Source organism: Bombina bombina, chromosome 1 (assembly GCF_027579735.1).
Source record: "Bombina bombina isolate aBomBom1 chromosome 1, aBomBom1.pri, whole genome shotgun sequence".
NCBI lineage: Eukaryota > Metazoa > Chordata > Amphibia > Anura > Bombinatoridae > Bombina > Bombina bombina.
Window position 1 is genome coordinate 608,514,800 of NC_069499.1, and position 14,052 is coordinate 608,528,851.

Here is a 14,052-nt window from a genome sequence, read left to right on the forward strand (position 1 = left end):
TTACACCTTTGGTCCTAGATTCATTAAAGTTCAATGTGTTGGTTTTGTATGGTATAGTACCATATATCATTGTATTAACAAAGGTTAAAAATACTACTCACTATCTTCACATGGAAAATTAAAAGGTTTGTTAGTTTTAACAGATATCTTTATATATATATAGCTTATTAAAAGAACCCTTCTGTATTGATAGTTTTATTTTAACAGTAAACCAGGATTTTAGCAATGTCAGTGAAGATGTGTGGAAAGTGCTAAATAATAGAATATAAGTGTCAAACGTTTAGCAGATTCCTTCTATGGAAATTAACACTGTGATAAAAACAAAAAGGATATTGACACTTGTTAGCCTGACACCACTTACTGAATTCAGACATTAGTAAATCTAGACCATTATTGTTTTAACTTTGTGGTTTCATGTGTTGAACTCTTGTATTAAAGAATAACCTTAACACAAAAGTATAAAATATTGATACATTTAAATAGTATTTTAAAACACTTTTTTATAAATTAGAAAGAACCATCTCAATGTAGGTTAGATGCTCCAGGGTTCCTAAAGTATCCGAGTGAAGCCTAAAAACCCCCCAAATAGATTCCACCCTCCTTGATTTGTCTCCCCCCCCCCCCCGCCTTTAGGTAAATTGTCTATAATCCCTTATACTGGAATCTATTATATAACATGTAATCCCACATTCAGGTGGCAGTCATGCATATGTTACACAGTTATACAGTCTGCAGTTATACTTATATAGTCATCTCTGTATACTAGAAAATAAATGGTATAGTTTCTGCATCTAATTTTGGTTGTGCACCAGTAAAGTCTAAAGACACTCAGGAATCTACTTTAGGAGACTCTGGCCTTCAACAACCTAGTGTAACCCCAATTTGATAAAAACATACTTTAGATAACAGACGTCAGGAAAAAAAATGGAAACAGAAGACTCTCATTCTTAAGTGCAAATACTCATTGTGTCTATATTTCTTGTCCAGTCCTCAGACCTTATCATGATGTGTTTGCTGTTTCTACCAACTGTGATTCACCTCTTTCTCAGTCTAGACAGATGAGTGATGAATATTACTTATATAAAAGGTGCTAAAAAAGATATTCTTAATGTATCTTGTTGCAAATTTGCTGTTAATATGCATTGTCTTTATACTTCCTTGGGTAAATTACAGATATCCACATCTAATCCCTAAGATACAATCTTGTTATGGCTACAAATAGGTAAAAGGAAATAATTGCTCACTATACACTGCTTTTATACAGATTGGAAAAGCAGTCAAATGAAAGTCACAGTGATAGGTGCTTTCTGGGGTTAGACCACAAGCAACAAGGTTAACAAGCAATATTGATTAATTTTCCAAAGTTCTAAATATGATTAACAGTTCACAGTGAATTTGGAGCACAAGTCTTATGCAATCTGTGCAAAATTACATTTTGGAATATCATATGGCTGAGAGCTTTTTTCATAAACTGTAGAAACGCCATAAAAGTTACATACTCATTATGTAAATGTGTAGGATACATGTGCCAGACATCAACATCTATGTGTATGTTTTGGAACATAAAATTCCTTCTAGAATTAAACAGCCTAGTGATATAGATTAATCAAAAGAAAATGGAGTGTACACCCCATCCATGAACATAACAAATAGGCTTAACCATTTTTTGTAAACATAAATACCAATTACACATATTTGCTGGGAAATTTGGGTTCAGATAGGAGAAGGAAATTCAGCAAGGAATGGCATCTCCGTACAGTCACATTGAAGGCCAAGTTCTTTTGGAGGCGGAAAGGGCTGTAGTCTAGAGGAGGACATGGGTTTAAAATGTTGGATATTAAAGATAGCTGCTGGATGTTTGAATGTAGTCTACTCCTACATTAAATTCAGCAGGATAAAAAGGAGAGGAGAAGAGGGATGGGAGAGCAATGTGGGGTTTTGGTGTGTTTCACTCACGATAAAAAACGTATTCAGTGTAAGATGTCCAGATCTTATCATCTGTTTGCTCATGGGCAAAGGCGCAGGTTCCAGTAGAGTTGCAAGCCACCATATGAAATCCTGCATCTGCGAGCCTATCGAAAGCTTGTTCCAAGAATGTAAACTTCAGATAGTACCTGGATGTATATCTTTCAGGGGGGCGGTCAGGGTCTCGACTTTCATTTAATGTGTCTCCAAAGACCTCCTTGGCTAATGATGTTTTACCACAAACCATGATCCGTGCCACTCTACGAAACTTAGCATCTGTCTGACTGTCCCTGCCCAAAGTATAAGAACCTCTGTACCCAATTGTAATGAAGCCAGAGCGACGAAGGTCTGGCATAGTGGAGGGATTGGCAGCAGATGATGCAAGAACTGCACTCACAGATGCCAAGTTCCTGGTAACCTCAGCATTGGGGGACTGCTCCTCAGAATCACTTTGAAATGGGTCATCTCCTACTGAATTCTGCTTGCTGACTTTAGGTGCCAAGATCTTTACCATCTCTGGAAGTTTGAAATACTCTGCCTCTCTTTGTAGCCGACTTCTCTCTGGAAAGTGATCAGGAAGCACCAGTTGCTGATCTCTCATATAATCCAAGACATATCGAAAGAGAAAACCATCCCGATCTAGAAAGAAGCGTCCTTTGCTGTCCCTGGCTAATAGCCGAGTGTTCTTCTGACCAAACATCTCACACAGAAGTGAACCAGGAACACTCACCAGAGTGGGATAACGAGTGATGTATACTTGTCCACCCACATTGAGCTCAATAATGTCTGGAAAAGAGGGCATCTCATCCCCATGTCTGATGCAGTTTGCATGGTCAGGGAGAGCCATCGGTCTTTTTATGTAACCTATTTTTAAAAAGACAGTTGTTAGAAAAAGAGAGAGATAGGGGAGAGAAAGAAAAAAACAAGGATGAGATCTGTAGTAATGTAACTGAACACACTTTAATTGTATAAAAAATCATAAAAAATCAAAGTTTAAAAAGTTAATTGAAGGAAATTTTCATCCTGATTTAGTAAACTGAGGATACTGAGAATAGAATAGCCTCAAAAGTCTCTGTTATTTCTGTTATTCTAGAGAGGCCTATTCACTAAAGCTCAATAAAATGACAGACAGATAAGTAAGCTTAAAGGGCCATTATAGAGCAAATATGACACATTTTAATTTATTAGAGAATGTAAATTTAACACTAGTCACCCTGTAAATCTATGTGTTTAACCTGTGGTTAAACACATATAAGGCCCATGTAAAAAGTCCGGACGTACAAGGTTCACTTCCATGAGCCTGTCGCCCGGCATAGCTGACAGCTGCTCCTTAACTATTCGTTGTAAGCTCACTTAGGTCTGCACCAAAGGTGCTCCAAAGCTGCATCCTCTGCTTAATAAATGGAGCCAAAGTTAAATTAATGCTTGTGAGATGCAGAGAACTGCTGGTCCTGAGTGGAAACTGCTGGTGACCCAATCAGCAGCAGTCACACATGGGTCACCAGCAGTTACCCATGTTCCCTCACATGTCTGTGAGTTTATTTCTAAGGGAATGATAGGTGTTGTAATGTAAACAAAGCGATGCAGAAGGATAGTGACAACATGAAATAAACATTGAGACACAGTGAATATCGACAAGGAGACACATTTAGTAATAATGTTAAAGGGAAATCAACAAGGAGCCGCAGGAGAGGCCCATATTACAGGACAGCAAGAGGACACCAGGAGGGACAATTACTAACAGTCACAAAATCTGGCACATTGGAGGTGGAGGAAACAAAAAACAAATTTCCTGCAATAACTTTTATACAATTACTCTGAGTGGTTGAAGTGCATATTCCAGATGAAAGAAGCTAACCCTGCTACATTTACCGTAATTGCTTGATCAGTGAAGAGCTAATTTATATCTCTCTAACTGGCCACAGCAAAGGAGACTGCAATGCAGTGTTTTTCTTGATATAAAATAAATGACAGGACAGTGAAAAAGGACAGAAATGTAAACAAGGGTGCGTACAGAGGTGCAGGGGCATAAACCAGAACTCATCATGATACATTTTTACTGAATTGCCATCCTCCCATATGTATAATTTGAATGTTGAATATTAACCATTTAACTGCTGAGCCATTTCCAGCCTTGTGCTGAGCTGTTTTGCAGTTTTCAGATGCTTCTCACATTTAAGCCCTACTGTAGGCCATGTTTCAGTAAGAAAACAACACATATATCTTTTTTTACGGGAGTCCCAGCAGGTTTAAAATATACCACTATTTTATGTATATATCATGACATGTAAAAACCTGCAACAAAAAGTGTGTAAAAAGATTTTTTTTATTAAAATTAGGAATAAAATATAAAAAATAGTGTGTGTTTTCCCCCTAAACTGTATAAAACAAAAAGTGGTTATCCTCATATAAATACGTTTTATTTTGGTATAGTTGTATAACTGATCTGCACATGTGGGCTCATATGAGCCTCTATGCAAATAAATGGACATTTATTCACACCAGGTGATCACTATTAGTAGTCAACTGGCTATTAAAACTTATAAAGGGGCTTTTTGGGCTTTTAAATAAGGGTGTAAATTGCATAAAAACGAATGTATTTTTTTAAAAATTGTGCTTAAACTTTAATTCCCAAAACACACAGGGCTAGATTACAAGTAGAGCGCTAAATATCGATTGCTTGCAAGCAATATTAGCGTGGCACTTTGTAAAAACAGCGCACGATAATGTCGCAATGCAAACACCATAGGCAGCTACACTACAGAAAAAAATGTTTAAAAAAATAAATAAATTACAATACATTTAAAATAATAGAAAACTTTTTGGGAGGGATCAGGGAGGTGGGAAGGTAAGGGGGTATTCCTACACTAGGAACAATAATAAAAATGTAAAATTATTTAAAAAAAAAAAAAAAATGGTGTAAAACTGCATTGCCAGTATTTAAGATGGGGGTGACCATTGGGGGGTGGGGTAGGGAAGAGTGCTGTTTGAGAGGGATGAGGTAGGGATCAGGAGATGGGAAGTGTCAGGTGGGAGGGTAATCTCTACACTAAAGCTAAAATTAACCTTACAAGCTATCTGATTAACCCCTTGACTGCTGGGAATAATAAAAGTGTGGTGCGCAGCTGCAAGTAGCGGCCTTCTATTTACCAAAAAGCAATGGCAAAGCCATATATGTCTGATATTTCTGAACAAAGGGGATCCCAGAGAGGCATTTACAACCATTTGTGCCATGATTGCACAAGCTCTTTGTAAATAATTTCAGTAAGAAACCTAAAGTGTGTGAAAAAGTTAACAATTTTTTTTTATTTGATCGCAATTGGCGGTGAAATGGTGGAGTGAAATATACCAAAATGGGCCTAGATCAATACTTTGGGTTGTCTACTAAAAAAATATATAGAGTTTTGATAGGTACATTTAAAAAAAGGCTCTTTTTCTGTTTAAATGGAGTGATGGCAAAAATGCTAAAAATGATCTGGCCTTTTGGGGAAGTTTTAGTCTGAAATGCTGGTCCTTAAGGGGTTAAGTCAACAAGAATACATAATTTGCTAAATCTGTAGAAAAACAGTTTTTCTACAGATTTTTCTTTGTAAAAATGTATAGTTTTGCTTATTTTTAAATAGCATTGTGCTGATTTTCAGACTCCTAACCAAGCCCTAAAGTTTTAGAAGTATACTGATGTCTACCTACTCCACTTGCTCCTGTTTGTGTAAAGGTTCTTTTCATATGCAGAGGATGGGTGGAGGGGGGAGTGTCTGCTTTCACTGGGTGTTCCAGTCAACCTAATCAAAAGTGCTAAACTGGGAGCTTCTAAGTAAGTTTTTAAAAGGTTTTATATTGGATTTTTAGATCAGTATCTGTGCATATTATTCTTTATAGTAGTGTCTATTACATGTAGTTATATGAAAAATGGTGTATACTGTCTCTTTAAGTGCCATATGCCATGTTACTAATTTAAGAACAGAAAGAAGTCAAACCTGAAGTACCTAGCGCTCTAAATGTATTAAAGCATGTCTGTAAGTTAGAAGCTCTCAAACCATGCATAGACAGCCCTTTCTGTATCCAGTAGGGAAAAGCATTGAACCATGATTCTTACAAGTTTTTTTTTTTTTTAAACCAATTTCGGTTATCTCAAGATACAAATGCCCTACATAAATCATGGGCTTTATGATTAAACTAAGTGCTCCCAAATAAATAGAAATTTCTTGTTCAGTCCACTTTAATTTACATAGCAAAGTCAATTTGGGTTTAAACTCACACACCCAGATTACAAGTGGAGCGCTATTATTAATCTATCTATTAATTCAAATTAAAATAGTATTTTATACTAATGTGAAGAACAAAACTAATTCTTCTATTTGTAAAGCATTTAGGTCTATATTGCTAAATCTGTTTTTTTTAACTGGGTTTGTGATTGTGAGAAGTGAAAACAATATTTTAGTGGTTATATTCATACCTTATTATGGCCTAGATTAAAGTGGGGAGCAAATAAATTAGTGCTACTGAGCACTAACACTGCTCAAGTTAAATCTATAGCGCTTTTATTCTTGCACTTATATTACAAGTTGAAAGTAAAATGGTGGCGATCGAGCAAAAAGCTTGGGCAAGCTAAATCCTAGAAGTAAGATAGTGCTGTTGTGCTAAATCCCTCATCTAAAAGTGTTCTATGGGGCAAGCTACAAAACTCAGGTACTTGCTTTCGCTTGAGTATTAACCCAAAGATCGTTTAAGAAATAGAAGAAATAGCTTTGTTCTTCACACAGTAAAATTTCGATTTCATTTTTTTGCATATATATATATATATATATATATATATATATATATATATATATATATATATATATATATATATATATATATATATATATATGCAGTATATGCTTATTTATTTATTTTATTAATACAAGTGTGTCAAAGGGATATGGTATAAAACAAGGTGTTTTACTGGGAAGGGCTCAAATGTGTGTGTGTTTATATATATATATATATATATATATATATATACAGTATATATATATATCTTTGTGTGTATGTGTGTATATATATATATACTCGACTCCAATCTGTCCTTCATACCCCACATCCAATCGCTCTCTTCATCCTGTCGCAACCACCTACGCAATATCTCCAAAATCCGTCCTTTTCTGAGTGCTGAAACTACTAAACAGCTAATCCATTCCCTAGTAATTTCCCGGCTTGACTACTGTAACAACCTACTAACTGGCCTTCCTCTCTCCCGCCTCTCCCCCCTTCAATCCATCCTAAATGCCTCTGCTAGGCTGATCCACCTCTCCCGACTCTCTGTATCTGTCGCACCCCTCTGTGAGTCCCTTCACTGGCTCCCCATTCACAGCAGAATTAAATTCAAAATTCTCACTCTGACCTACAAAGCCCTTACCAATGCAGCCCCCCCATACCTGTCCTCACTCATCAATAAATATACTCCAGCCCGTCCCCTAAGATCCAACAACGATCTACTCCTTGCCTCTTCTACCATCACCTCCTCTCATGCTAGACTACAGGACTTCTCTCGTGCGGCACCAACCCTCTGGAACGCACTTCCTCGTGCTGTCAGACTTTCCCTCAACCTCTCCTCCTTTAAATACTCCCTAAAGACCTTCTTGTTCAGGGAAGCCTATAACCAAATCAGTAACTAATGAATTCCACTTGCCTAATAGTTGCCCTCATCTAACTTCACACTAACATCATTCCCACCTTTGCAGTCCCCACCTCCTGTTTCTCACCCTCCTACCCATTTAGATTGTAAGTTCCCACGGGAACAGGGCTCCCAATTCCTCCTGTATTTGTTTGTTAAATTTTGTCTGGTGTCTCATATTGTACTGTCCTTTTGTCTTTGTTACCTATGAACAGCGCTGCGGAATCTGTTGGCACTTTATAAATAATAATAATAATAATATACAGTATCTCACCAAAACGAGTACACCCCTCACATTTTTGTAAATTATTTACTATATCTTTTCATGTGACAACACTGAAGAAATGACACTTTGCTACAATGTAAAGTAGTGAGTGTACAGCCTGTATAACAGTGTAAATTTGCTGTCCCCTCAAAATAACTCAACGCACAGCCATTAATGTCTAAACCGCTGGCAACAAAAGTGAGTACACCCCTAAGTGGAAATGTCCAAATTGGGCCCAATTAGCCATTTTGACTCCCTGGTGTCATGTGACTCGTTTGTGTTACAAGGTCTCAGGTGTGAATGGGGAGCTGGTGTGTTAAATTTGGTGTTATCGCTCTTTCACTCTCATACTGGTCACTGGAAGTTCAACATGGCACCTCATGGCAAAGAACTCTATGAGGATCTAAAAAAAAATAATTGTTGCTCTACATAAAGATGGCCTAAGCTATAAGAAGATTGCCAAGACCCTGAAACTGAGCTGCAGCACGGTGGACAAGACTATACAGTGGTTTCACAGGACAGGTTCCACTAAGAACAGGCTTCGCCATGGTCGACCAAAGAAGTTGAGTGCACGTGATCAGCGCCATATCCAGAGGTTGTCTTTGGGAAATAGACGTATGAGTGCTGCCAGCATTGCTGCAGAGGTTGAAGGGGTGGGGGTCAGCCTGTCAGTGCTCAGACCATATGCCGCACACTGCATCAAATTGGTCTGCATGGCTGTCGTCCCAGAAGGAAGCCTCTTCTAAAGATGATGCACAAGAAAGCTGCAAACAGTTTGCTGAAGGCAAGCAGACTAAAAACATGGATTACTGAAACCATGTCCTGTGGTCCGATGAGACCAAGATAAACTTATTTGGTTCAGATGGTGTCAAGTGTATGTGGCGGCAACCAGGTGAGGAGTACAAAGACAAGTGTGTCTTGCCTACATCCAAGCATGGTGGTGGGAGTGTCATGGTCTGGGCCTGCATGAGTGCTGCTGGCACTGGGAAGCTACAGTTCATTGAGGGAAACATGAATGCCAACATGTACTGTGACATACTGAAGCAAAGCATGATCCCCTCCCTTCGGAGACTGGGCCGCAAGGCAGTATTCCAACATGATGATAACCCCAAACACACCTCCAAAACGACCACTGCCTTGCTAAAGGAGCGGAGGGTAAATGTGATGGACTGGCCAAGCATGTCTCCTGACCTAAACCCTATTGCGCATCTGTGGGGCATCCTCAAATGGAAGGTTGGGGAGTGCAAGGTCTCTAACATCCACCAGCTCTGTGATGTCTTCATCGAGGAGTGGAAGATGACTCCAGTGGCAACCTGTGAAGCTCTGGTGAACTCCATGCGCAAAAGGATTAAGGCAGTGCTGGAAAATAATGATAGCCACACAAAATATTGACACATTGGGCCCAATTTGGACATTTCCACTTAGGGGTGTACTCACTTTTGTTGCCAACGGTTTAGACATTAATGGCTGTATGTTGAGTTATTTTGAGGGGACAGCAAATTGACACTGTTATACAGGCTGTACACTCACTACTTTACATTGTAGCAAAGTGTCATTTCTTCAGTTTCGTCACATGAAAAGATATAATAAAAAATTTACAAAAATGTGAGGGGTGTACTAATTTTTGTGAGATACTATATATATATATATATATATATATATATATATATGTGTGTGTGTATGCGTGTGTGTATGCGTGTGTGTGTGTGTCTGTGTGTGTATGTATGTGTACATATTGATGTAAATTCACATGTAGAATCCCTCAAGGATCACCCCTGTCGCCTGTGCTCTTCAATATCTACCTCTACCCACTCCTCAAAATCATCAGCAACCAGAACATTCTCTATCACTCCTACGCCAATGACACTCAACTCCTACGCATCACTAACATGAAAGAACAATACCACGCCCTGGAAAACTCAAACTCAACGGATCCAAAACAGAACTCCTCTTCCTCCACGCAAACCAAAACAAACACCACAGCATAAAATCCAACCCACCTACCATCCTCAGACAAACCATCACCCCCACGCCAAAGCCAAAAGCCTTGGAGTTATCTTCGACTCAGGCATGACAATGGTCGCACAAATAGGATCAGTAGTCAGCGGATCTCACCACCTTCTTTGCCTACTAAGTCGATTAATCCCCTTCATCCCTGAAGGAGACAGCCGTAGTTGGAACAATCATCAACTCCCGACTTGACTACACAAACTCCCTCTACTTAAGACTCCCCAAATACCAAATCTCATGACTGTAGCCAGACTGGTAACTGGGAAAAAAACCTGGGAATTGATCACCACCCTGAAGACACTCCATTGGCTACCCGTGAAGGATTATGTTACATTCAAGACCCTCTGCCTCATCCACAAATGTGCACAAGGAAAAGCCCCAAAATACCTCTACGACAAAATAAAGCACTACACCCCAAATCACCCCCTTCAGTCAGCCAACCAGAACCTCATCCACATACCCAAGACCCACTACAAATCAAAAGGAGAAAGAAGATTTGCAGTCCAAGGACCCCGGCTATGGAATGCGCTACCCGCGGACATCCACTCAGAAAAAAACATTTAGCCTTCAGGAAGAAGCTCAAGACCCACTTTTTCTGAAGGCTCAGGCCGCTTCTGACTGAAAAGCGCCTTTAGGCGATTTAGTTTGCTGTGTAGCGCTATATAAGTTACTCATTCATTCATATATGTGTGCACATACATATTTAAACGTACCTACCTCTAATATTACATGCACATAAAAATCCACACACATATATCTTTATACACAGAGCTTGAAATTTCCAGTGGTCCTGAACGACTGAGACTGAGAAATTGTAGCGGACAACTTAGAAATTTTACTTTTTCATATCTTTAACATTGAGTGGACTACTATTCCTTTTTAATAACTTCTTAAACATGTATTTTAATAAAAAAAAACATATTTTGCTTTCAACGTATAAATATTAGGGAACTTTAAAAACACTATTATGTGTTGCTCTGTTAAAAGTTGAGCTAACATTCACTGGCAATTCTTTTTTCCTATTGACTTGTAATATCAGATATATTCTATGAACAGGGTCGCAATATGGATATGAATAGCTCTTTACTTGTAATCTGGGCCTATGTCTTTTAGCATTCAAACGTTATTGTCATTTTAAGATATCACAGAGATGAAAATCACTGTTGACTTTCCCATAAAGAGTCAACAAATGACTGCAAGCATAAAGACAATAAGAAGGGTGAACAGATTGGATTAAAACCAAGTGACAATAACATAAACAACCTCTGTAGCACTATTTTATCCCTTCACATTTTCCAAGGCATAACAATAAATAAAGTGCAGTACCATGTTAATGCTGTTTCTTCTACAATATGTATTGTCAGATCAAAGAACGTAAATATGAAAAAGTATCCAACAAAACACTCACCAGAAGAAAAACCAACTCACAAACTCAAGTTACAATGAGACTATTTTAATATAATATTTAAGATCTTAAAAAGATAATAAAATAGCAGTCACAGTGAATGTAATTTCTCATTTAAATGTCTTCTAAATGCAAGGCACTCTTGTGGAATGGCTGAATTTCACTGGACAGCAGTCTCTCTCAATGCAAGATAGCCTTGGTCATGGACTGCAGTTTATCTCAGTCGATAGAGGGATTATAAGAGGCTATGGGAATGTGGTATGATATAAATATTGATTTTAACTGCCTCTTAATTTTGCTTTTTCCCATATTTGGACTCCAGACACTGCATGGAAAAATGACGAAGGAGAATTAGCAGCAACAGATTTATCTGTGAGCTAAAGAGATTAGCAGAATTGCTTTCATCAGAGGGAACACTAAAGGGGATAATTGGCAGCATAGGAACATGGGGGAGCATGCGAGACAACAATATTAGCAGGACATAAACGGGCAGACATAGTACACGAAAGAAGGGGGAAGGGTACAAGAAAAACCTGGGAGCATTAGGAAGAAGAACATCTACAGAAGCACAAAAACCTTTTGGGGAAGGGGGCATGAGAGACCTAGACAAGTAAAACGGTATATATGGTGGGAAGGAGCAATTCAAGTTTCCTCATCATTTGTGCAATAGGTAATATAGTTCTATATGAAGAAGATATATGGGAGTTATAGGTTGCAGAGTTTATTACAGCAGTATGAGGAGTTATAGTGGGGTTTTATATGGAACACTATTAATAGTTATGTTATATGGAGCTGTGATAAAGATGGCACAATGTTTATGGAATGCTTTAAAAACATAAAATATCTGAGGACAATCTAATGCCTGGGAGAGCAATCTCACTTGTCTTACTTATTTGAGAATAGTCCCACTGGAGGAAAGTATCACTGATTAGAGAACGTACTGACTCGCAGATCAGTTACATGTATTTAATAGCACAATTACATGTATTTAGTAGCACAGTTACATGTATTTAGTAGCACAGTTACATGTATTTAGTAGCACAGTTACATGTATTTAGTAGCCCAGTTACATGTATTTAGTAGCACAGTTACATGTATTTAGTAGCACAGTTACATGTATTTAGTAGCACAGTTACATGTATTTAGTAGCACAGTTACATGTATTTAATAGCAGAATTGCTCTCTCTCTCTGGTTATTAGATCATGTTATTTGTTGTGCAGCAGTCTCACTTATTAAGGGCAGTCTCACAAAATGAATGGCAGTCTCACTAACTGAATGGCAGTCTCACTCTGAAAAGAATCTACGGTACCTACTGGACAGCAGTTATACAAACTGGAGGTCATACTCACTAAAGAGCTATTTTAGATGACTGTCGCACCTACTTGAATGTCATATCTCTTTCTTTTTTTTTCACAGTGAAAGCTAAATTTCAGGGTTAAAAGTCACCTCTGAATTTATATTTTTGGCCTAAAGAAAAACTGTAGACCATGTTTTTTTTTTAAATTTTAATTGGGGACTGATTCATCTCAGGGATTCAACGCCTAAACACAAGTACTCCACTGGTTGCCTTCCTCTCCTCTAACCTCACTCGATGCCACTTAACCCTCTCACCTCTAGCTAACAAAGAGGCTTATCATAAAAGCCACTAAACACATTTACCATCACCCTTTAATGCTTTCTCTTTGTTGTCCTCAGTATAAGATCAAATTCCCAGGAGAGAACATTTAAATTAAAAACATGTATCTTGTGCCCCTTAAATAAAAAATATATATATTTTATAAAGATGACTACCTGTGTGATCCTTCTTGTGAAATCAGAAAATCCAGGACTGAATGTTTAGTGTTCCTGCATTTCTCCTGTTCTCATCGTTCTTCTCCCACCTCTCTTCATGTCAGCTCTGAGGTTGCTTCAGTTTGGTTGTGCACAGAGATGAGAGACACTCCCCCTTGTGTGTGAACGTCATTTTAAATGCATGTCTGCTTTGTTAAAAAAAATAATTAATTCAGTGAAGAGACTAGGGAAAAAGCTAGTGTGTTTGTATGAGGCCACAAGGGTGACTGCAGATTAACATGGCAGACTCAATCAGTGCTGAATTTCTATGTAATGTAGGGTGAAATCCTCAATGTATATTATACGGACACATTTACATAGTGCTAGTGTTTATATAATACACTGGAGATTATCAGGTTTGACAAACAATGTGGAATTAATATATAGTAATAATATTAATGTGATTTATAATAGGGGACTTCAGATTTTCAGGAGAGGATTAGCTACTTTTGAATGATATAGGGAATAAGTTATATGGGCAGAATGATACAATTCTCTGTTTCTAGCTAATGCTATGACCTTCTGACTACACATTATGCGGACAAGCTCAGACACAGCAGCATTTTGATCTAATGATATACAGTATAACATCCTGACAATAAATGATTAGGATGTTATCAGAAATAATCAAGAGACTAGTTCACTGAGACCTCAAATGTAGCAATTAAGATGTTAAACACGAAAACAATAACAGAAAGAGCACTAAAATTTAATCTGGTTAATGTAATCCTTCGTTCTTGTAGCCCGCAGAGCATCTGCCTGTCCCCCGCAATCCCATAAAAGGTTTAGAGCGTCAGAAGCTGGATACGTTCCAGGAAGCACAGCTGACTCTCGTCATATGTAATTAATCTATAGAAGTTGATTAGTGAATTCCTAATGAAGAAAAAAACACCAAAATACCTTTACACTATTAATATGTA

The 14,052-nt window shown here is 38.0% G+C and overlaps 1 protein-coding gene across 2 annotated transcripts; it reads right to left on the reverse strand.

Moving 5' to 3' along the window:
• Positions 1-645: 645 nt before the first annotated feature.
• On the reverse strand, positions 646-13,182 carry LOC128645758 (BTB/POZ domain-containing protein KCTD12-like). Of its 2 annotated transcripts, none has more exons than XM_053698983.1 (2): positions 13,094-13,182; positions 646-2,829 (listed from the first exon to the last, which is right to left on the reverse strand). In XM_053698983.1, the coding sequence occupies exon 2, from the start codon at positions 2,810-2,812 to the stop codon at positions 1,949-1,951; it is 864 nt and encodes a 287-aa protein (XP_053554958.1). In that variant the 5' UTR covers positions 2,813-2,829; positions 13,094-13,182; the 3' UTR covers positions 646-1,948. The 2 variants fall into 2 exon arrangements, with proteins under 2 accessions (XP_053554958.1, XP_053554959.1); XM_053698984.1 differs by lacking the exon at positions 13,094-13,182 and adding an exon at positions 5,861-5,903 and having other exon boundaries at positions 646-2,763.
• Positions 13,183-14,052: the final 870 nt, after the last annotated feature.